At 59.4% G+C, this 22,832-nt stretch overlaps 1 protein-coding gene across 2 annotated transcripts in view; it reads left to right on the top strand.

Annotated features, from left to right (window-relative positions):
• The window catches only part of ADGRL1 (adhesion G protein-coupled receptor L1), a 44,076-nt gene extending 21,563 nt beyond the window's left edge, over nucleotides 1-22,513 (top strand). The window contains exons 4-23 of one of the 2 annotated variants that reach the window (XM_061190383.1): nucleotides 2,048-2,157; nucleotides 9,438-10,238; nucleotides 11,087-11,401; nucleotides 12,169-12,272; nucleotides 12,558-12,743; nucleotides 13,074-13,112; nucleotides 13,282-13,465; nucleotides 13,648-13,770; nucleotides 14,300-14,514; nucleotides 14,809-14,979; nucleotides 15,420-15,629; nucleotides 15,723-15,943; nucleotides 16,152-16,218; nucleotides 16,616-16,707; nucleotides 17,379-17,547; nucleotides 18,844-18,972; nucleotides 19,159-19,255; nucleotides 19,349-19,477; nucleotides 19,638-19,655; nucleotides 20,123-22,513. In XM_061190383.1, coding sequence (XP_061046366.1) covers nucleotides 2,048-2,157; nucleotides 9,438-10,238; nucleotides 11,087-11,401; nucleotides 12,169-12,272; nucleotides 12,558-12,743; nucleotides 13,074-13,112; nucleotides 13,282-13,465; nucleotides 13,648-13,770; nucleotides 14,300-14,514; nucleotides 14,809-14,979; nucleotides 15,420-15,629; nucleotides 15,723-15,943; nucleotides 16,152-16,218; nucleotides 16,616-16,707; nucleotides 17,379-17,547; nucleotides 18,844-18,972; nucleotides 19,159-19,255; nucleotides 19,349-19,477; nucleotides 19,638-19,655; nucleotides 20,123-20,865 — 4,123 coding nt within the window. In that variant the 3' untranslated portion in view covers nucleotides 20,866-22,513. The remainder of the gene's footprint in view (nucleotides 1-2,047; nucleotides 2,158-9,437; nucleotides 10,239-11,086; nucleotides 11,402-12,168; nucleotides 12,273-12,557; nucleotides 12,744-13,073; nucleotides 13,113-13,281; nucleotides 13,466-13,647; nucleotides 13,771-14,299; nucleotides 14,515-14,808; nucleotides 14,980-15,419; nucleotides 15,630-15,722; nucleotides 15,944-16,151; nucleotides 16,219-16,615; nucleotides 16,708-17,378; nucleotides 17,548-18,843; nucleotides 18,973-19,158; nucleotides 19,256-19,348; nucleotides 19,478-19,637; nucleotides 19,656-20,122) is intronic. The other variant, XM_061190385.1, reaches the window with a different exon arrangement.
• The last annotated feature ends 319 nt before the right edge of the window (nucleotides 22,514-22,832 follow it).

Below are 22,832 nucleotides of genomic sequence, written 5' to 3'. Positions count from 1 at the left end.
TCCCCGCTTCCCGTCTCCCGACACCCCTGCATGGACAGTCCCAGTGCAGCCTCTCTTTCCTCCTACCTCCTGCCTCCAAATCCTCCCTGCCCACTTCACTCAGCACCGGCCTCAGGGTCCGTGATGTTCTCTGCCGTGTCCCCAAGTACCTAGCACAGCGACTGACCCAGTTCCGACGCTCGTGGGGTCTCAGTCCTAGAGGGGGGGCACACTGAGCAGTGTGGTCACTGGGGCTGAGGGATCGTGATGAGGCCACCTACCTGCTCCACTGTCTTCACACCTGGAGGCTCTTTATATTAGTGAGGGTCCAGCTCCACTACTCTGACGGAGACACCCCAGGATAAATACAGTGAACTGAACACGATCAGAACTGGAAAGGCCCTCAGCACCCGCTTCTCTCTGTCTCAGCACTGCAGCCCACCCCACCACCCCCCACATCCTCCCCTCACCCCCACTCCCACCTCCTGGGCCAGAACTCAGTCACGGGCACTTCCAGCTGCACGGGAGGCTGGGACATGCAGTCTCCAGCTGGAAGGCCAGCGTTTTTGGGTTTTTCTTTTTGTTTTCGTCTTTATATGGAGGTGAAATCCACATAACATAAAATTCACCATTTTAAAGTGAACAATTCAGTGGCATTAATTACGTTCGCAATATTGTGCAACCTCTGCCTCTGTCTAGTTCCAGAACATTTTCATCACCTCAAAAGGAAACTCCGTCGCCCTTAGCAGTCACTCCCCATTCCCCGCCCTCCCCCGAGTTCCTGGCAACCACTAATCTACTTTCTGTCTCTGAATTTGCCTGTTTTGGACATTTCATATAAATAGAACCGTGAAACACGTGGCTTCTGTGGCTGGCTTCTTTCACTGAGCGTGATGTTTTCAAGTCTCGTCCACATTGTAGTGTGTATTAGAGCTTCCTTCCTTTTTATGGCTGAATAATATTCTGTTGTATGGATGTACCATGTTTTGTTTATCCACTCATTTGTCGATGGGTTGTCTCCACCTTTTGGTGATTGTGTAAATGATGCTGCTATGAACATTCGTATACAAGAATTTGTGCAGGAATACACCTGCAGTGTTACCGCAGATGAAAGCACTTCGGGGAATAGAACTAGTTCTTTGGGTCATAGGTAACTAAGTCTCTGTTTAACCTTATGAGGTCAGTGTTATATTTTTAAAGAAGGGGGTTGAGGTGGGTGGGTATAAGCGGATCCTCATTAGTTAAGCACTCATTGGTTAAGGGCAGGATTGAAGGGAAGACACAGGAGCCCCCTCTGCCCTGTACCTCTCAGGAAGCCCCCCTAAACCACTTTAACACACCTACAGTCAAGTTGCTGTCCTGCCCAGCCAAGACTTGGCCTGCTCCAGAGAAACGGAGACCTTGACCGTGGGAACAGACAGCAAGAAACATCTTTTTGTTGTCATTAAGTAGGCCTCCTGTTACATGGTAGCCAGCCTCCTGAGAAGTTGACAGGGACTCGGGGGTGTTCCCCATGGGGAACCAAGGATGGCTTCAGCATGAGGTGAAGACTCTGCCCCTCTCCTGACTGCAGAGCCTCACAGCAGCGCTGTCCAAAGGGTAGGACATGTCAAGACATGGTCTGAGGTGGACACAGGCAAACGCTGTGAGCATTTCATTAATAGCATCTTTGCAAAGACACCACCTTGCGTGTATGGCTTCACATCTTACTCTTCTGTGAACAAAGGAGGGGCTTTATGGTCAATATAGGAAAAAAAAAAAACAAGGACATAACGGCACTGGTGACACTCAGGATGAAAGTGATGAAGCGTGGCTGGGGAAGCAGTTTATGGGGCCACCCCTCTGGCCCAGCCCTGAGCTTCATGCTGTGCCAGCACTTAAAAATAGAAGAATCCTATCTGATAGGAGAGAGCAGGCAGGAAACAGAAAACAACGCCCACACAAGGTCCCTGGCATGGTCTCCACAGTTCCTTCCCAATTTGGGGGTGTCCATTCCTCTCCTGACCCTGGCCCCCCCACCCCCCGTTCCAGGCCTGTCTTTTGCCAGCTCCCTGTCTCTCCTCCACAGGTGTAACAACCGCACCCAGTGCGTGGTGGTCGCTGGCTCCGACGCCTTTCCCGACCCCTGTCCCGGGACCTACAAGTACCTGGAGGTGCAGTACGACTGTGTCCCCTACAGTGAGTCATCTTGTTCCTCATGCGGACACGGGCCCTTCCCCCTTCCAGAAGCGAGTGAGGAGGAGACACCTTGAACACACACACACACACACACACACAGGGCCAAGTCGGGGCTAGGCACACGGGGGGACAGCTGGGCCTGCTCCCTCCCTCACACATTCTCTTCACCCAGACACCCTTGTCCACACTGGTGTCTGCCCCACACACACCCCCACCCTCACAGACTCTGTCCCCATCCACTGGGCACCTTCTCCAACCCTTGTTACCCTGGCCTGCTCACCCTGCTTCTTCGCATGCCCTTGGCTTATTTATACACTCCAAGGCCACACCCACGTACTCCACTTGGCACACTTGTATCTCTCCTCTCCTCTCCCTGGACCTTGACCTCGCTGCCCTCTAATTCCTCTGCCTCCCTCCTCTTCTCTCACCCCTTCCCTTCGTGACCCCCTCTTACACACCTGCTCTTCCCTCTCACCCCCCTTTCTCTGAGTTCCCTTTCCTTTCTCTTGTCCCCCTCACCCCTCACATGCCCCCACTCCTGCCCCTTCCCAGTCCTGGAAGCTGGACTCTGTCCTCATACAGAGGCAGACCACCCTCTGAGGCCTGGTGGCAGATCAGGTGTGAAGGGCTAGGGGCATCTTCCACAGATTCCTAACTCTTGGTTTGTTTGCCCGTTACCACAATAGTACTTCCTGTCTGCAAAGGAAGTGCCACCATTTTGGACTGAGGGTGGCACCAGGAAGCCTGAGAAAGGTGATCTGGGGAGCCAGGGGCCTGCCATTCTTGCACCTGGCCAAGGGGAGCAAACAATGACAGGGTCTCTCCTCCTCAGCACCCCACCCTTAACATGGCCCTTCTTTCCAGCCCTTACTCTTCCCTCCCTTTCCCCCATCATCCATCCCCTCCCCTCCACCCCCAGCTTCATGTAGCCAACCTGGAGGTAGGGCCTCCGGGCAGAGGGGGGAGGAGGCAGGGCCACCAGGGTGTCTGAGTGGGGGGGGTAGGGGCGGGGGAGCAGGAGGCCCTGTGACTCTCCCTCCTCTCCCCTCCCACCCCAGCCTTCCCCCCCTCCCCCCAGCCTTTGATTTCTCCTCGCAGGTGACTGACTGCAGACGTGCTGGGGGAGACGGGACAGCTTATGTGCTTCCATAACCTTCTTCTTTTACTCCTCACCCTTTCCTTTCAGCGACCAAGGCCTCCAGCCACTGCCTGAGAGGGACGCCCATCTGATCCTTGAAGCCTCCCCACAGCACTGGGGACACCGCCCACCCCCATGGCTGGGGCAGCAGGGAAAGGGGGCAGGAGTTGGGGAGCGTAGCACAGTGGGGAAATCAGGCTGGGTTCGAGGCTCGGCCCCGGCCCTTGGGTTTTCTGGCTCTGAAACTTGAGCAAATGACTTAATTTCTCTGGGCCGCTGCAGAAGGAGGCGAAAGTCCAGGAGATCATGTGTGCGAAGCGCCTAACCCAGGGCTGGCCACAGAGGCTGCTCCTGGTGACAGAGTGCTGGATGTAAACTCCTCCAGGGTGGAGGCCTCATCTTCACCACCCCCTCCAGCGCCCAGACCCAAGCCTGGTTCAGGATGTGCTCAGTAATGGTTTGGGTGCCCTTTTGATCCAACTGAACCTATATCTTCCTCTTTAATGGTAGGAGGGGAATCAAACACCTTCCCTGAGGTGCTGCCCGGAGTACAGAGAATGTGGGTAAAAGCTCCCTGTGCACCCTCAGCTGTAGGTGTGAAGGAAACGGTGCCTGCTTTTGATAGCCATGTAGCCTCAGCCGTGTTGCTTCACTTCACTGATCCTCTTTCCCCCTCTATAGACAGGGTTCTCGAAAGGCTGCCCGAGAGGTGCTTAGCACGGTTCCTGGCACATAGTAAGCGCTGGGCACTTGGTAGTTGTTGCTTTTCTTGTGACTCCTCATCATGATTTTTACCAATTATTATAATTGCTATTGGTAATCAAAAATAAAACTAACAACAGATGACAAACCCAATTTCTCCCGAGGCAGGTAAGATAAAGAGCAGGAAAAAAAAAAAACAATCCCCTGATCCAAGTGGCATCCAAAGCAAGTGGATACCATGCAGGTAAAGGAGCAGGAAAAAAGTTAGAGGGTGTGGGGAGGAGAGGGGCTTAGAGACCTCCTGGAGCCAAACCTCCAAGTGTGGCTGGGAGGGCATGCCCCTCAGAGATCAGGAGGGCTCAGGGGATGGGCAGCCCCCAGTCTGGTGGGAGAGAGCTAGCCTGAGCCCTGGGAGAGGCAGGGGCACACACTCATAGTCACAGACATGAAGGATGTGTCTTGGGGGGCTGAGCTAACTCCCGGTCCCAGAAGAAGAGGGCTGGTGTTACAAGGGTGATGGAAGCCATGCTGCAGAACAGGGAAGCCGGGCACTCACTTATCCCCCAAAGTTTCTCTGAGCACCGCCTGCGTACCGGGCCCTGGATGAGGCGCTGGGAAGGGAGCCAAACACGGCCCCTCCAGAGAGATGGCAGGAGAGCAAGGCCCTGGTCAGAGGTTCCTAAGGGGTCAGGGACACAGAGCCTGGAGGGGGAGCAGCCTGGGCAGCCATCTTGCCCTGGACTTCAGAGGCTGGGGTGACCCCAGTGCTGGTCAGGGGTGGGTGCAGGGGCTACCGTGGGAAGGGAGCAGTGGGTGTGCGGGGCTCCCTGCCACACACACGTACCGGACAGGCCCGACTAACACTGGATTTGCCTTGCAGCTGAGCACAGTCTAACCATGCCCCCTTCCTCCCCCAGGTGCCGCCCGCCCATCCCAACAGCGGGCTGGGGAGCTCTCGGCTCCTGGGCCCCCAGGGGGGAGCTGGGCAGAGAAACTGAGCCTCGGGCTTGCCCCGGGGGAGTGTGGGAGCGTGTCTGTGCCCCACCTGCTGTCCTGCCCCATCTGTGATGTCCCCCCACCCCAGCCTCTTCCCTCTCTGCCTCTGTCTCCCCCACCGGGCTCTCTGAGGCCCAGGGGGCTCTGCCTGTCTGCCTCTCCGTCATTCTGTGTCTGATGCTGCCACCCTCTCTCTGTGTTGGCTTGTTTGGGGTTCTGAGGGTTTGGGGAAACTCAGCTGGACTCTTGCAAGGCCAGCACAGAAGGGGAAGGAGTCCAGTGTGTTCTCTCTCGTGGGGCTACCAGGCCCCAGGAGGCACTGAACCCCCTCCGCTGGGCCCCTGGTTCTAGCAGGAGGGCAGCAGGCCGGGCTGAAGGGGATCTAAGTGGTTCCTTCACTCCCCCCCACCATCCCTCCCTGGTGCCCCCCTAAGCGGAGCCGCCTCCCAGCTGGGGCTCCCCTCCCCAGTCCCCACTGCACTGAGGGTGCCCCTTCCCATCTGAAGGCTCTGTCCCCCTGCCTGCCTGTACACCCCCCCTCCCTCTTCCCCCACCCCTCGTCTCTCTTGGTCTCTGTCCTCCCATGTGTTTCCCCCTCCCTGTGACTGTCTCCCTGACACCCTCCCTAGAGGAAAGGACTTGGGGGCGGGGGCTGATGCTACCTTCGGGGTTGGGGAACCAGGAGTGAGGAAAGAAAGGAAAAGGGGGCGTGTTGCCAGAAAAGAAACGAAAGCAATTTAATCTTTTTTTTTTCTCTTTTTTTCTTGCACATTTTTTTTTTCAATTTGTTTTCTCTCTCTCTTCCGATGCTTAAAGTAGAAGTGGAGCAGAAAGGTAAACGCACTGTTACCAATGCTAACCCCTAACTCAGACTTTGTTTTACCTGTACCATACTTATGTGACCCACCCTCCCCTCCGGCCCCTTCTTCTCCCCGCACCCCAAACTTGGTCCAGTCGCTATTCCCCACCCCGGTGTCCCCCTGGTGGGGCAAGCCCTGGTGCAGCCGGGTGACTCCACCCTCCAGACACCTGAGGAAGCTCCTCTCTGAGCCCGGGCAGGATCTTCCGTCTCTCTCTCTCTCTCTCTCTCTCTCTCTCTCCCTCCCTCTCTCTCTCTCTCTCTCCCCCCAACCCTCCCCCCAACCCCCGGCCCACCTTCCTAGTCCCTGGCCCTTGCGGGGCCGGGGGGGACCTGGCCTTCTCTCATACTTCTTTTGCCTCCTTCAGGAGAAGTGTGTAAGCATCCAGGGCGGGTGGGGAGGGAGGGACCCCCTTCCCTGGCTCCCGACCAGGGGTGGAGGGCACCGGGTGAGCCGTCTCTCTCCTCTCTTCCTCGTGCCCCCGCTTTTGTAACATGTGTCGGGGTTCGGGGGAGGCAGGGTGGGGGGGACACCTTTGTTTTCCTTTTGGGGAGCAGATTCCTCCTCTTTCTTTCTCTCTCTCTCTCTCTCTCTCTCTGGCTCCTGGCGGCTTAAGTTCCTTCTGGTTTGGCGTTTCCAAGGCCCAGAGCTGTTTTGGAGCATGGAGTACCAGTTTCCCCCAGTCCCAACCCCTGTCCTCCACCAGCGGGGGGCCCAGCCCTGGGGAGGGGTATAAGCTGTCCCCAGCCCGGGGAGGGCAGCCTGCCAAATCGGGGCGAGGGGGTGGGGGCGGGCCTCAAGGTTGGGGGAGTGAGGGGCGGGGGAGCATTTTCTCTGGTTCTGAAATACTTGCGAAGCTGCAGTCAGGGTTTCTTCTGGGCTGTTGTGGTTAGAGGACCAGGGAGACGGGGGCGGGGGAGGTATAGGCTGGGTCTGGGGACTTCCACGAGCACCATAATTTCTTGCGGGTGAAACCTTCAGCAGAAGAGGGGGTAGAACTCCATGGTGGGAAGAGCTGTCTGTTAGTGGAGCCGGGCAGGGCTGCATCTGCAGGCCTGGGCTCTTGGGGATGGTCACTTCCTCCCCTGAAAGTTTTGGGAAATCTGCAGCTCTGAGGCAGGCAACATGGGGCACGGATGGAAGAGATGACGTTTCAGGATCACTTTTGCCTTGAAATTACGGTGGTCGGTGGAGCATCCCCTTTGAGGGAGGTGGGGCGGGGTCCCTCCGAGCTGCTCCCCTCCCCCTTGTCCCTTCCCCCATCTTATAGAGGCCTGGGCAACCAGCCCACCGCCCTGCCCCTCACTGCACCCCTCCACTCTCTCCCTCTCTTTCTCCTGGAGTCTCTCTCCCACCCAGCACCAGACACTCTTCTTGCAGGCCCGGTGGTGGTTTGGATACGGCAGCCTGGGATCTTTTCTCTTCGAAGGGCGGGTGGGAGGAGGCTGGAGGGCAGAGGAGGTATTGGGAGCTTGGTGCTGGGGAGGGGTCCTTGCTGGCAAAGGCCCCAGGCAGACCCTTCCTCATCTTCTCCCCCTTCCCCGGGGTAACCTCTAACCACGTTTTCCTCCTCCATGCCCTGCCGACCAGGCCAGGCTCTGAGACCTCCCACTGTCCCCCCGGCCACACACACACACACAAACACATCTGCTCAGTTGTCACAAAGCTGGCGGGGGACCTAGCTTGGGGAGAGGGGAGACCCAGGCACAGGGGAAAAGGGCAGAGGCCAGTGTGCTGGACAGAAGGTGCAGGCCAACCCCTCAGGGCACTGGGGACAGGGAGCTGGTGGAGCCCCAAGCTCCCCTCCCCCTCCTAAAACAAGGCATGCGCCTGGCTGCTTTGTGCCTGGAGACACTTGGGTCAAAATGCCCCCCTGCTGCTGTGAAGGGAGGGCTGGATATCCGCACCCACCCACCTGAGCCTCCTGAAGAATGAGGCTGGAAGTGGGGGAATGAGAAGTGTCCAAGCCCCTCTAACCACTGGGGCCAACCCCCCCGCCCCCAAGCCGGCACCAAGTCCCAGCCCTCCCCGTCCCCTCGGGGCCAGCTGCTTTGGTGACAGATCAAGCAGGAGCAGAGAATTCACTACAAACTCTCACCCTGGCCTGTCTGTGGGTTCTGCTAGCAGGGAGGTGAGAGGGAGGCCCCCAGCCATCCTGGATGGAGGGACATCCCCTCTATAGGCGGAGGAGGGGAGCCTGGCCACACTGTGAAAGTCCGGACCCCCACCGGGTCAGTAAGGGGAGGCTAGGAGTAAGCGGCGCTGGGACGTGACTGGGCAAGGGTGGGCAGGCTATTGGTGGCCAACGAGATGCAGTTGAGGTTTTCCTCCTTTTCAGGGAATGGGGGGGTGGGGCGGGGCCCCCCACCTTTCTGACATCAGCGCTGCCTTGGTCCCTCCTCCCGAGCCGGGGATGGTTGCAGGTAAATCGGGGTCAGGGCAGGGGAGGTGGGGGGGGGCCTGTTGGGGGCGGGCTGGGTCTTTATCCTAGCACCTGGTTCCCTCCCTTGCCCCTTCTGAGCTGGACCTGGGACTGCCCCCCCAAGGGACCCTCAGTCGGGCCTGGGCCTTGGAGTGAATTCTCTGCTCACCCCCCCTCTCTCCTTGCCAGCACTAACCCTTTCTTCCCAGGTGCTCTCCAGTGTGCCTCCCTTGGAGCCAGGACCTCGCCGAGCCCCCCACCACCACCACCTTGTCTCTCTTCCCTCCACACAGCTCTCCTCCCCCCCACCCAACTCTCCCGGGAGTCCTCTCCCTCCCCAAGTTCTCCCCCTCACCCTGTGCACCAGTGTCAGTGTCTGCTGCTGAATAAACCCCATGAGAGACCCTGCCGGCTGGGGGCAGGGCTGGGCACCCTCAGGAGGGGCTGGACTTTTCCGAATACCCTTCCTCAGCTACTGATTTCATGGGTACTGGGGGTGGGGGCTGCCACAGGCTGCATCAGTAACCTCGGGTGCCTCTCCCACCCTGGAATAGAAGTGCGCTCCTGACACCCACCCACAGTGGGTACGGAAACATCACTCTACCTTGCAGTTTTTGCAGGAGGAAGAAAATGGAGTTTAAAAAAAAAAAAAAAAAAAAAATCCGTGTCCTGGTGTGGTTGGTGAAGGATGGGACCCTTGACCCTAGCTCTTCCATAGGGGGCGCAGATGATGGCGAAGGGGCAGGGCCCTGAGTCTCTGGAACCTCAAAGCCACCAGTGGCTGCAGTGAGGAAATCTTTCCACTCCTGCTTAAGGCACACGAGATCGTCTCTGGGATGGCTCTTGCCAAACCCCTTATCCCCAGCCTGTGGGGTCTCTAGCAGCCAGGGGAGGAAAGAGGGGCACTACCTTCCACCACTAACCCTGCTCTTAATGGCCTCCAGGGTTGACATTTCCAGGGAGAGGGGCAGCTGGGCGGGGCAGGGGTCCCAGCCCGGAAACCCCCTTCCCATCACCAGCCCTACCAAGCAACCGTGACTGCAGCAGCAGGAGGGGACAGCCTGGCACCCCCCTGGCCGCGTGACCAACTTGCCTCTCTCTCTCCCCCTCCCTTGCCCCTGCTCCTCTCCCCGTGTCCTCCCCGCCCACCCACCTGGCCCAGTCTTCGTGTGCCCAGGGACTCTGCAGAAGGTGCTGGACCCCACCTCGACACACGAGTCGGAGCACCAGTCTGGCGCATGGTGCAAGGACCCACTGCAGGCGGGTGACCGCATCTACGTCATGCCCTGGATCCCCTACCGCACGGACACGCTCACCGAGTACGCCTCATGGGAGGACTACGTGGCGGCACGCCACACCACCACCTACCGCTTGCCCAACCGTGTGGATGGCACGGGCTTCGTGGTCTATGACGGCGCCGTCTTCTACAACAAGGAGCGCACGCGCAACATCGTCAAGTACGACCTGCGCACGCGCATCAAGAGCGGGGAGACGGTCATCAACACGGCCAATTACCACGATACCTCGCCCTATCGCTGGGGGGGCAAGACCGACATCGACCTGGCCGTGGACGAGAACGGGCTGTGGGTCATCTACGCCACCGAGGGCAACAACGGGCGGCTGGTGGTGAGCCAGCTCAACCCCTACACGCTGCGCTTCGAGGGCACGTGGGAGACCGGCTACGACAAGCGCTCGGCGTCCAACGCCTTCATGGTGTGCGGCGTCCTCTACGTGCTGCGTTCCGTGTACGTGGATGACGACAGCGAGGCTGCCGGCAACCGCGTGGACTACGCCTTCAACACCAACGCCAACCGCGAGGAGCCCGTCAGCCTGGCCTTCCCCAACCCCTACCAGTTCGTCTCTTCCGTTGACTATAACCCTCGTGACAACCAGCTGTATGTCTGGAACAACTATTTTGTGGTGCGCTATAGCCTGGAGTTCGGGCCACCCGACCCCAGTGCTGGTGAGGACAGCTCAAGTTCGCTCCCAAACGCCCCCTAGGTCCCAGGGTCGGGGGGTGCACTCTGTGACATCTTAGGGGACCTGCAGGTGGGTTCGGGGGAGCCCTGGAGGCAATGGCAGTGTGACATGGCAATGTGACAGAGGCTGTTCTAAGCACCCAATTAACTTCTCTGATCCTCGCAGCCTAGGAGACGGGGCTTATTATTGCCCCGTTTTACAGATGAGGAAACCCAAGCACTGGGTGAGTATGGGATTAGCTTGCTCATTTGAGGATTTGGACCAAGGACTCTGGGCTCCGAACCAAGCTGCACTATGTCTCCTAGAGGCCTGTGCATTTTGAGCCCTGGAACCCCTTCAACCAAAATGTTGGGTGAAAGCCCAGTATCAGTAAAACAGCAAAGCTGTGCTGCTGATGTTGGCCAGGATTGGGGGCCCCTCCACAGTCTCATTCTGCCCCCTCAGCTGCCCTGAACCAGCTCTGAGCAGCCCCACAGCTCCAGGGAGTCCCATCTAATCCACAAGGAGGAGCTGAGGCCCCCAGAGGGAAGGGACGTGGCCGGGTCGGAGGGACCAGAGTAAGAGGAGAGTGAGGATGGGAGGTGGCCGTGTACAGCAGCCTCCAGACACCTCCTTCCTGGCCTGTCTTCTGTGGTTGCTCTCTCAGACTTCAAAGTACAAATGAGTGAATTTTTGCCACCTTCCAATGCTTCAGGTGGTCCCAGGGATACAAGGGACCTCTGTGGGCAGACAGGCCAGGGGAGCTCTCCCAGACTTAGTGGGGACCAGGATATCTTTCAGTAGGCCTGAAGCGTGGGGCTAACCCCGCCTCATATCCCCTCTCCCTTCCAGGCCCAGCCACTTCGCCACCCCTCAGCACGACCACCACGGCCCGGCCCACACCCCTGACCAGCACAGCCTCGCCTGCGGCCACCACCCCGCTCCGCCGGGCGCCCCTCACCACGCACCCCGTGGGTGCCATCAACCAGCTGGGACCTGACCTACCTCCAGCCACTGCCCCCGCCCCTAGCACCCGGCGGCCCCCCGCCCCCAATCTGCACGTGTCCCCGGAACTCTTCTGTGAACCTCGAGAGGTGCGGCGGGTCCAGTGGCCAGCCACCCAGCAGGGCATGCTGGTGGAGAGGCCCTGCCCCAAGGGGACTCGAGGTGAGTGCAGAGCCAAGGTTACCTCCACTGCAGCTGGCTTGGGGAATGGCCACTGCTGGGTCTGGCCAGGGAAGGGCCAGGTGACATGCCCCTAACTCAGCTCAGCATAGATGCACTTACCTGTCCATCGCCCCTGGCAGAGTGGGGGTTTCGTGCAGGGGGCACGCCTGATGTCTGCGGCTGTGTCCCCAGAGCCCAGCAGAGCTCCCAGGACACAGCAGCAGCTCAGTTAGTGCCCCACACCTCGTCCCCCGTCCCCTCCTGCAATACTAAGCACCCGCCACGTGCAAAGCGCTGGGTGGACCCTGCAGGGAGCCCATGGGAGGTAACTTGAGTCCTGGCTTCAGACTGAAATGGAACAGGCCCGGGAGCAGCTGGTGACAGGACACAGCAGCTGAAGTGCCAGAGAGGGTGGCACCGGGACCGCATGCTCTAGGGATCCCGAGGGGAGGGTCAGAAGAGGCTTCGTGGGGGAGGGGGGGCTTCCAAAACGAGCTTTGCTAGAAGGTTCCAACTGTGGTAGGCAAAGACGGAAGAGGAGCCAAGAGGGAGGGTTTAGGGGAAGTGAGGAGTGGCTTATGTCACCTCAGAGTGACAGCTCTCTTGACTGTCCGGCCTGCTTCATGCCTGGTCTTCCGTGTTCCCCTCACTTCTCTCCTCACCCACTCGTCCCCCTCTCTCTGTCATCTCCTTTCTCCCTGCCTTGGCCCATCCTTCTCTCCTTCCCTGTGGCTCCCTTCTCTGTTCCTGTGTGTCTGTCCCTACAGGAATTGCCTCCTTCCAGTGTCTACCAGCTCTGGGGCTCTGGAACCCCCGGGGCCCTGACCTCAGCAACTGCACCTCCCCCTGGGTCAACCAGGTGGCCCAGAAGGTACCAGCAGAAGCTGCCCCTCCCAGTCAGGCACACGTGCTCACGCAGCAGGCCCTGGGTGCCCAGGCACAGGGCACAGTGGGGGCAATGGAACAACTGGGGAGACAAGCAGGGGTCCACTCCCTGGCCTGCAGAGGGAGCAGAGACAGATGGGGAGGGAGAAGGCAGACAGGGAGAAGGGGCAGCAGAGAGAGGGATGAGAGGGGCTGAGCAGGCTGGGTGTGTGAAGAGGGAAGCAAAACGGTCCCTGACAGAGCCGGGGCATCCCACTCCCGCCTCACACAGATCAAGAGCGGGGAGAACGCAGCCAACATTGCCAGCGAGCTGGCCCGCCACACCCGGGGCTCCATCTATGCGGGTGATGTGTCCTCCTCTGTGAAGCTGATGGAGCAACTGCTGGACATCCTGGATGCCCAGCTGCAAGCCCTGCGGCCCATCGAGCGCGAGTCAGCTGGCAAGAACTACAACAAGGTAGGGCCTGGCCACAGAGCCAGCAGGGCAGGGGGCACTGCCCTGGGAACTTACGAGATATCCGGCCTGTTACCGCGGAGCTGGGCTGCTACCCACGGTGATGAAAGAAGAAGGAAGGACAAACCCCAGGCCTACTGGGGCTCCCTGCTGAACTGCCCTGGACGGTCCTGGGGGTGTGGGCTCCCTTAGGAATGGCCCTTGCTCATGGCCTAGGCCCAGGTCAGTAGCAGAGGCAGAAGAGCAAGCTCCCTGGGGCCCAGACGTGAGTGTCGGGGTTAGAGGAGTGGGGCTGGGAGACCAGCCCTGAGAGCACCTCCATCTCTTCCCCAGATGCACAAGCGAGAGAGAACCTGTAAGGACTACATCAAGGTGAGGCTCAAGGGCTCCTGCTGGCCGAGGGGGTGGGGCAACCCTTGTCGCTCCTGGGCAGGCCCCAGGTGGCGCTGGGGATGGAGTTTCGGAGAAGGGGGCGCAGAGCCCAGCCCGGGGAACTGAAGGATGTAGGGGGAATCAGGGCGCTGCCCCCGCACCGTTGCAGGCCGTGGTGGAGACGGTGGACAACCTGCTGCGGCCAGAGGCTCTTGAGTCCTGGAAGGACATGAATGCCACCGAGCAGGTGCACACGGCCACCATGCTCCTGGACGTCCTAGAGGAGGGCGCCTTCCTGCTGGCCGACAATGTCAGGGAGCCTGCCCGCTTCCTGGCCGCCAAGCAGAATGTGGGTGAGTGCTACAATCGTGCTAGGGCAAGTTTGGGCGCAAATCTTGAACAGTGGGGCCCACTCGGCCTGGAGACCTTGGGGGATACCCCGGCCCTCGACCTTGGGCCTCTTGCCACAGCCCGGGCCTCTGGACTGTGGACAGACCCCCAACCTTGTGTGCCCTGCCGTCCCCTGTCCCCACAGTCCTTGAGGTCACAGTCCTGAACACAGAGGGTCAAGTGCAAGAGCTGGTGTTCCCCCAGGAGTACCCGAGCGAGAACTCGATCCAGCTGTCCGCCAACACCATCAAGCAGAACAGCCGCAACGGTCAGTGCCTGAGCCCCGTGCTGGCACCCCTGCTCCTCTCATGGAGGACAGCAGTTCTTAACTTTTATCGGATTGAAGGATCTGAAAGGAGGTTGGGACCCGTGGCAACACACAGAGATGTCCTTCATTCAAGCTAGTGTTAACATTTCAGGGGATTCACGGAGACCCCCCCTGAAAGCCCCACAGAACCTAGGACACTTTGCAGTTTGTAGGGCTCCTGTGCAGTAGCAGTTGCTCTTCATAGTTCAGGGAGGATTGTGCCATTTGAGATTAAGGTCCAGAGAGGTTAGGGATTTGCTCAAGGTTACACAGTAAGAGGTGGGCCAGGGACCCAGCCTGTGTATCCTGGCCCACTGCCCTGCCGTTGGAAACTGCCTATAACTGAGCAGTGGTCCCCTAGAAGGGCTCCCGGAACCCCACTTGCCTGGGCTGCAGCCTGCCTGGCTTCAGAGGTCCTGGCGGCCAGCGTGGTGGAGCTGCACACCAGCCAGGGGCTGACGGCACACCCTGCTGTGCCTGTTCTCCCCAGGAGTGGTCAAAGTTGTCTTCATCCTTTACAACAACCTGGGCCTCTTCCTGTCCACCGAGAATGCCACGGTGAAGCTGGCAGGAGAAGCGGGCGCGGGGGGCCTGGGGGGCGCCTCCTTGGTGGTGAACTCCCAGGTCATCGCAGCATCCATCAACAAGGAGTCCAGCCGAGTTTTCCTCATGGACCCTGTCATCTTCACTGTGGCCCACCTGGAGGTGAGCTGAGGTGCCCCCTCCCTCCGTGAGGGTCCCAGCATCCTCCACTGTCCCTGGCTGTGTATCCCCCCCTACTGTGTGTTCACCCACCCCAAGAGCAAGTTACAATCCCTCCCTGGGGCACCAGCCCCCACCTCAGCAGCTTGGGCCATTTGTCCCCAGAGATCTCAGACTGTCACCTGGAGCCCAAAGCCCCGGGCACTTCTCTCCTGCTTGTCGCCATCCCCATAGCTGGGTGTGCGGGCTGGAGTGGGACTCCCCGGATCTGACCCCCCGGTCACCACCACACAACAGGCCAAGAACCACTTCAACGCTAACTGCTCCTTCTGGAACTACTCGGAGCGTTCCATGCTGGGCTACTGGTCAACCCAGGGCTGCCGCCTGGTGGAGTCCAACAAGACCCATACCACGTGTGCCTGCAGCCACCTCACCAACTTTGCCGTGCTCATGGCTCACCGCGAGATCGTAAGCTGGCCAGCGCTCCGCTCTTCCGGGCGGGCCCACTTGCTGGCCCGGCTTTGCATGGCATCATAGAAAGTGCCGCATGGGCGGTACCAGAGAAGGCCAGCTTCGTGGGCATGGGGGGACCTGAGTCTTGCCTGGGGCATGAGGCCATACGTCTGGTTCTCTTTGGTCACGGTCCCACCTTCTCCCAAGGCACTCTGGAGAAGCAAGTTGGTGTCACCTTTTGTCATCTCTGCACGAGCCTTCCAGAGCATGAGGAAGTGAGCGTGCCGCCTGCAGAGGGGTGGGGGCTGGCAAGTTGGCCAGGGGGGCAGAAGGCCGGGTGGGCTGCACCAGTGGTGCTCATGGCCCACAGCCTTGCCCGTAGCTGGCACCTAAGCTGAGCCCTGGCCCTGTGCAAGACCAGAGGCGCTAAGTACACCCCCTGCTCCTTCCCCCAGTACCAGGGCCGCATCAACGAGCTACTGTTGTCAGTCATCACCTGGGTGGGCATCGTCATCTCCCTGGTTTGCCTGGCAATCTGTATCTCCACTTTCTGCTTCCTACGGGGACTGCAGACTGACCGAAACACCATCCACAAGAACCTGTGCATCAACCTCTTCCTGGCTGAGCTGCTCTTCCTGGTTGGGATAGACAAGACTCAGTATGAGGTGAGCAGGACTCCAGGGCAGGAGCGGATGGGGGGAGAGATGACACTGGCCGGCCGGGGCAGCCCCTTACCTGTGGTGCTCCCCACTCTCTAGATTGCCTGCCCCATCTTCGCTGGCTTGCTGCACTACTTCTTCCTGGCTGCCTTCTCCTGGCTGTGCCTGGAGGGCGTGCACCTCTATCTGCTGCTGGTGGAGGTGTTTGAGAGCGAGTACTCCCGCACCAAATACTACTACCTGGGCGGGTACTGCTTCCCAGCCCTGGTGGTGGGCATTGCAGCCGCCATCGACTACCGCAGCTACGGCACCGAGAAGGCGTGAGTGCCCCCTTCACCCCCCGAGTCTCTCCTCCTTGCTGGCTCCCTGCTCAGCAGCATCCCTTGGGCCAGGACCCTCGGGGCACTGGCCTCCATTCTCCTGAGCCCCAAGGCCGCAGCCAGCAGAGTCCCTGGGCTCCTGGAGTCAGAGGGAGGGAAGAGCCTGCCCCCCTCACCTCTCAATACCCCGGCCCTGCTTCCTTCACAGCTGCTGGCTCCGAGTGGACAATTATTTCATTTGGAGCTTCATTGGGCCCGTCTCCTTTGTTATCGTGGTAAGTTGGAAGGCAGTAGCCCCAGTACTGAGTCTCTGTCCTTCATCCAGCCTAGCTCTGACCCCAAGGCCCCCATTTTCCCCAAGCCCTTGAAAAGCATCAGAACTGAGCAGCCAACTGAGAAAACAAGAGCAGAGTGGGTCTGTAGAGCTCCAGCACGGAGGTCCATCCTTCCAGGAGCTGTGATTTGAGCCCCTGCTCTGTATCAGGCCATGGGCCCTGTTCCCGCGGCCTCGGGAGCCACATTAACAGTTACACCAGTCGGCAGGCACCTTTGGGCAGGTACACCAGCAGAGGGGACCCTGAAGAAGGAGGGTCGCGGCTGAGACTTGGCCAGGAGCTGACGCTAGGAGGCAGAGGGACCCTGGCCCAGCCCCTCCCCTTGTCCCGCCCCCAGGTGAACCTGGTGTTCCTCATGGTGACTCTGCACAAGATGATCCGGAGCTCATCCGTGCTCAAGCCCGATTCCAGTCGCCTCGACAACATTAAGTGAGCACCCCCTCGCCCCACCCATGCCCTGGGACTTTCCAGGCCTCTCCCAGGGTTTCCTAAAAGGTGGTGTTCTCACCTCTGGTGTCACATACTGTGATTTTAAGAACAAAGATGGTGTTTTACTGTGTTCGTTATGTATCTATTTAACGAGTATTAGAAAACGTGGTATTAGCACATCCAGCTGTGGTTTTAAGCACATAATTGCTAAGGGTGAGACTGAGTTCAAAAAATGAGTCCAGGGAATTCCCTGGCGGACCAGTGGTTAGGACTCCGCACTTTCACTGCCAAGGGCACAGGTTCAATCTCTGGTCGGGGAACTAAAGATCCCACAAGCCATGCGACTCGGCAAAAAAAAAAAAAAAAGAAGAAAAAAGTCCATTTCAGGGCAACTTAAAGACAGATAGGCAGCAAAAGATAGTTTAAAGGTCTGGAAATATGGCCAAAAGGCTGAAGGATGCAGGAGAATGACTGGCCATTCACAGAACCCTGACCCCTGACCTCTGCCTGCCCCTCAGGCTCAGCTTGGGTGAAAGTGTCACTGGGCAGGCCTGCTAACCCCAGGGCAGCATCCAGGCCCGCTCAAAGAGGGACACGCAGCAGGGGTCTGGGGGAGGCATCTCTGCTGGCGGGGACTTTGATGTCCCTGTTCCCTCTCCACCTCTCCCCAGATCCTGGGCCCTGGGGGCCATTGCGCTGCTCTTCCTGCTGGGCCTCACCTGGGCTTTCGGCCTCCTCTTCATCAATAAGGAGTCGGTGGTCATGGCCTATCTCTTCACCACCTTCAACGCCTTCCAGGGGGTCTTCATCTTCGTCTTTCACTGCGCCTTACAGAAGAAGGTGAGGTCCAGGGAAGGGACCAGGTGCCTGCCTTCTGTAGTGGATCCTGTGTCGGCCTGGAGGGAAGCACAGGCTCACAGGGAGGATTTAGGCAGGGGTGAAGAGGGTTCTGGAAAAGAGCAAGATACAGGGGCCTAGAGGAACGAGAAAGCAAGACAGATTTGGGGCGTTGGGAGAGCACAGGGCAGGGACATGGTTGATGGACCCTCCCCATGGTGTAGGGCACAAGTCAAGCATGTGGAGGGAGATAACTCTGGGTGCCACCCGGACAGAACATTTCCGACTTCAATAGTTGTGGGATAAACTGTGAATTTTGTGGTAATAGGAAGTTTCTTTTTAAAATAAAGTGTGTTAAAGTCTGAATCTTAAAAAAAAAAAAAATTAAGGAGATAACAGAAGCAGGAGAATGTGGAGAAGGGTGTACGGGCAGTAGACTCAAGACTAAAGCCAGGGAAACTGAGCCAAGGCGTCTGTAGATTCATCCTGAAGGCAGTGGCGAGCCCCGGTCAGACTGTTGTTGGTCTTAGGGGACAGTGAGGTGGGTAAGGCTAAGGAGGGGATGAAGGAGGCAGTGATCACAAGTCTTGGATGCAAGGTTGACTGTTCTGCTCAAAACTGTCCCATGGTCCTCATCGGACACACAGTGACAGTGACATCCTTACAGAGGCCCCCAGGCCCATACGGTCCAACCTGGGCTTCCCCTTCTCTTCCCTTCCCTCCAGCCATGCTTTGTCTTCTGCTCCCTCAGTCACCTAGACATGGACCCTCCCCAGGCTTGTCCCCTGCCCCTCCCCAGATATCCACAGGGCCCACTGCCTTATTTCTTTTAGGTTTTTGCCGAAATGTCTCCTTAGTGAGGCCTCCCCTGATCTTTTTGAAATCGTGCCCCCGACCCCCACCACCAGCACTGCCTAACTCCCGGCCATGGTTCTCGGCAGCACCTCACACCATCAGACACCCCACATAACGTACTGATGTTGCACCCGTGTTCAATCTCTGTCTGCTAGAAAATACCAGCTCTGAGAAGTAGGGCTTTGGGTCTGATTTGTGTCTATCCTCGGGGCCTAAAGCACGCCTGGCACATAGAGGATGCTCATTAAAGATCTGTTGAGTGAATGAATGGATGAGAAATTATTGGTGGAGGTGGAGAAAGGAGGATGGGCCTGAGTGAGAAGAGAGCCTTCTTGGCTGGCTGTTGGGAGACAGGAGACAGTGGGGCTTCTGATGCCCACCAGGAGCTTGGTCGCTGGACCCCCAAGGCGGGGGCACCTACTGCCTGTTCTCCTCGCCCCCCAGGTGCATAAGGAGTACAGCAAGTGCCTGCGTCACTCCTACTGCTGCATTCGCTCCCCACCCGGGGGCGCTCACGGCTCACTCAAGACCTCAGCTATGCGGAGCAACACCCGCTACTACACGGGGACCCAGGTATCCGGGCCGGGGGCTGGGGCGCCAGGCAGGGCTCCCTGGGGCTGAGTGTTGGACCCGAGAGCCCAAGAGGCAGGGCAGTTCTCTGCCCAGGTCCCTGGTGGTGCTCATCAGGCAAGTGGTCTCAGAAAGATCGTGGAGGGTGGGCGGCCCAAGGGCCCCCTCACGTCTGAGCTGTGTCCCCAGAGCCGAATCCGGAGGATGTGGAACGACACCGTGAGGAAACAGACGGAATCCTCCTTCATGGCGGGCGACATCAACAGCACACCCACCCTGAACCGAGGTGAGACTGGATCCCTCACCCCCGGCTTCAGTCCCTCAAGATTCCCGAGCCCGGGTCTCCTGACCACCTTGTGACCTCTGACCTCCTGGGCAGGTACCATGGGGAACCATCTGCTGACCAACCCTGTGCTGCAGCCCCGTGGGGGCACCAGCCCCTACAACACTCTCATTGCCGAGTCAGTGGGCTTCAATCCTTCCTCACCCGCCGTCTTCAACTCCCCAGGTGAGAGCACTCTGGTGCCAGGAGAGGGTGACAGCCCAGGTCAGGTGGCGGGGGGGGTCTCCGCTTGGGGCATCCTCGTGCCTCCTGAACTGGAGCCGAGACTTGGCATCCTGAGCCCGCTCTCACCTTCTCTCTTTTCCCTCCTGGCCGGCGCCTGCAGGGAGCTACCGGGAACCCAGTAAGTGTGACTGTTTCCTGGTAACATGTCCAAGGCCGGGAGGGGAACGTGACAGTGCCCTCCTCAGATGGCCTAACTTAGAAGAACTCGAGTGCCCCCCCGCACACACATGCAGACAGTCTCTGGCTTGGCAGCTGGCTGGAGGGTGTTACGTTAGGTGGGGAATGAAGGTGATGGGGGGTCAGAGCGTTGGAAAGGGACCTGGTCACCCAGATCTCCGCATACTGCTGAGACTCTATGCCCCCAGCTGGGAGGGGACCCTGGGGGAATTGGTCCCCACACGTACCTCCACTAGTCTTCTGCTGAGCTGGTGTCCCCACTGCCAGTGAGGAAGAGAGGGAATACAAGTCCCCAGGGGCAGGGGTGAAGCCAGGGAAAGCCAGGTGAAAGCAGGCACCCCCCTCCACATGGCCTGCGCCCCTCTCGCTGCCCGGCTCTCCTTCTGAGCAGCTCCCTTCTGCCTGCAGAGCACCCCTTGGGAGGCCGAGAAGCCTGCGGCATGGACACGCTGCCCCTCAATGGCAACTTCAACAACAGTTACTCCTTGCGAAGCGGGGATTTCCCTCCAGGGGATGGGGCCCCCGAGCCACCTCGAGGCCGGAACCTGGCCGACGCTGCCGCCTTCGAGAAGATGATCATCTCGGAGCTGGTGCACAACAACCTTCGGGGTGGCAGCAGCGGAGCCAAGGGCCCTCCACCGCCTGAGCCCCCAGTGCCGCCAGTGCCAGGGGGCAGCGGCGAGGAAGAGGCAGGCGGGCCCGGGGGTGCTGACCGGGCAGAGATCGAACTTCTCTACAAGGCCTTGGAGGAGCCACTGCTGCTGCCCCGGGCCCAGTCGGTGCTGTACCAGAGCGATCTGGACGAGTCGGAGAGCTGCACAGCGGAGGACGGGGCCACCAGCCGGCCCCTCTCCTCCCCTCCGGGCCGGGACTCCCTCTACGCCAGCGGGGCCAACCTGCGGGACTCGCCCTCCTACCCGGACAGCAGCCCCGAGGGGCCCAGTGAGGCCCTGCCCCCACCCCCACCTGCACCCCCTGGCCCCCCCGAAATCTACTACACCTCGCGCCCGCCGGCCCTGGTGGCCCGGAACCCCCTGCAGGGCTACTACCAGGTGCGGCGGCCCAGCCACGAGGGCTACCTGGCGGCCCCAGGCCTCGAGGGGCCAGGGCCCGATGGGGATGGGCAGATGCAACTGGTTACCAGTCTCTGAGGGACCTCACGGACCAGGGGCTGGTGTCCCAGGCCGGGGATTGAACCCTGGGTAGGGCTCTGGTGGGAGAGGGAGACCGATGGAGACAGTGGCTGCTGGGCCACTCTCTCCAGGTGCCCTTTGGCCGTGGGCCCTCCAGGCCCCTCGGGGACTCTGCTCTGGGGGCCCGAGGTGCAGGGTTCACAGACAGGGTTTCCCACCAGCCATGTGCACCAGCTCAATTTGGGGCAAGTGCAGTGAGGAACCAGGAGGTCCCCAGGGGAGTGAGGAAGGAGAAATTGGAAGGGTGCAGCCCACTCTTGACTTCCCCCTCCCACCCCCTACTTTTCCTACTCCCTGGAGGGAAGTGAGGGCTCTGGTTTCCCTGGGTCAAAGGCCCTGCTGGATGGAACCCGTCAGCTGCTCCTCTCTTTGCAGCCAGAGTGCTGCCAGTTGCACCGGGATGGAGCAGTGGGGACAGGACAGATGGACAGGTTCCTCTGCACTACAGTTCCCTGCTCCACGGAGACTGGGGCCTCTGGCCAGGGACAGAGCCCTAGGGGGGAGAAAGCCCCAGGGCAAGAGGAATGGGCGGTTGTGGCTGGTGGTTTAAAGGTGGAACTTTCTCCGAAGCTCCTTCTCTCTGCTCTTCGTCCCAGCCTTCCCAGCAAGCCTGCCCCCTCAGCCCTCCTTGAGTGCACCCAATGACCCCCTCCCTTGGGGCGACTCCTGATGAAGCACAACTCCCCGCAGGGCCCCCAGCCCACAGGGGTGGCCATATTTGAGCAGTTCCCAGTCCTGTGGGCTTGGCTATCTGGGGAGCAGATTTTGGGTCTGGATCTCCCTGGGGAGTGGGTCCTGGGCTTGGATCTTTCCCTAGGGGGCCCTCTTACCCCTTCCCTCTCTCCTCTTCCTCCGTCCCCATTGCTGTAAATATTTCAATGAAATGGAAAAGGAAAAAAAAAAAAAAAAAAAAAAAGACAAAAAAAGAAAGAAAGAAAATCTCATCACTTGAAGCCACCAGGAGCCTGCGGCCCGGCCAGCCCGGGATTTCTCCGGAGCAGAGCTGCGCCGCCGGGCCCTGGCAGCCAGGACTTCCGTGTGTACGTGTGCATCCCCAGCCGGGTGGGCGGGCCGCCAGAGCAGCTTTTTACAATCCAGAGACAGAAAACAAAATCTAGAAGCAACACTGAAACAAAGAACCCGTTTCCTTTCTGGCACCCGGCACCCGTTTCTGTTGCCTCCTTCCCTGATCCGCCTCTCCCTGGCATCAGTCAGCCCTCCTGGGGCGTGTACCTCACTGCCTGCCCCAGGACTTGGGGCCTGTCTCCCCGTCCCCTCCCCACTGGCCCAGGGGAGGCACCCTCACACCCAAAGATGCTTTTGCCAAGGTGGCTGCGCTGTCCCTTTGAGCTCCTGCTTCTTGTATATTGCTTCTGGGACTTGGCCTGGGAGGAAGGGGCTGATTTCCCGCCTAGAGAGGTTGAGAGGGGAAGGAAAATGAGGGCAGCAGGGTTTGACAGATGACTGAGAAGGGAGGGCTGGGAGCGGTGAGGTGGTTCTCCTTCATGGGGTGGGGAGGCCAAAGGTGAGAGATTGCCTTCCCTACCCAACACACTCCTGCAGGGGAGGCAAAGCCAGGTACCAGGGCCTGGCTAGGGTCAGGACACCCATGTTCAGAGGGCTCAACCCCAAACCTGCAGATGCTGGAAGCTCCAGGCTTGGGATGTCTCCTGAGTACCTCTCCCAGTCCCCTCTCCAGTCTGTCACCCTGGCCTTCCCAGCAACACCCCCCCAACTCTTTGGGGGTAGCATAGTCCCACTGCCATACTAGCCCAGCCCTGACATTTGCCATTTCCCCAGGGGTGGCCCTCCACCTCTGCTCTGACCCCTCATCTCTTTTGTCCCTCCCTGTTTTCTCACAAGTGCCATGAGTTTTCAAACATCTTCGGGTCTCAGCCTGCTGCTGCCATGAACTTTGGGTTAAG

The sequence above is a fragment of the Eubalaena glacialis genome, chromosome 4 (assembly GCF_028564815.1).
Source record: "Eubalaena glacialis isolate mEubGla1 chromosome 4, mEubGla1.1.hap2.+ XY, whole genome shotgun sequence".
In the NCBI taxonomy this organism is placed as follows: Eukaryota; Metazoa; Chordata; class Mammalia; order Artiodactyla; family Balaenidae; genus Eubalaena; species Eubalaena glacialis.
Note: the sequence above shows the minus strand (reverse complement) of the source record. Positions and strands in the feature narration are given on the sequence as shown.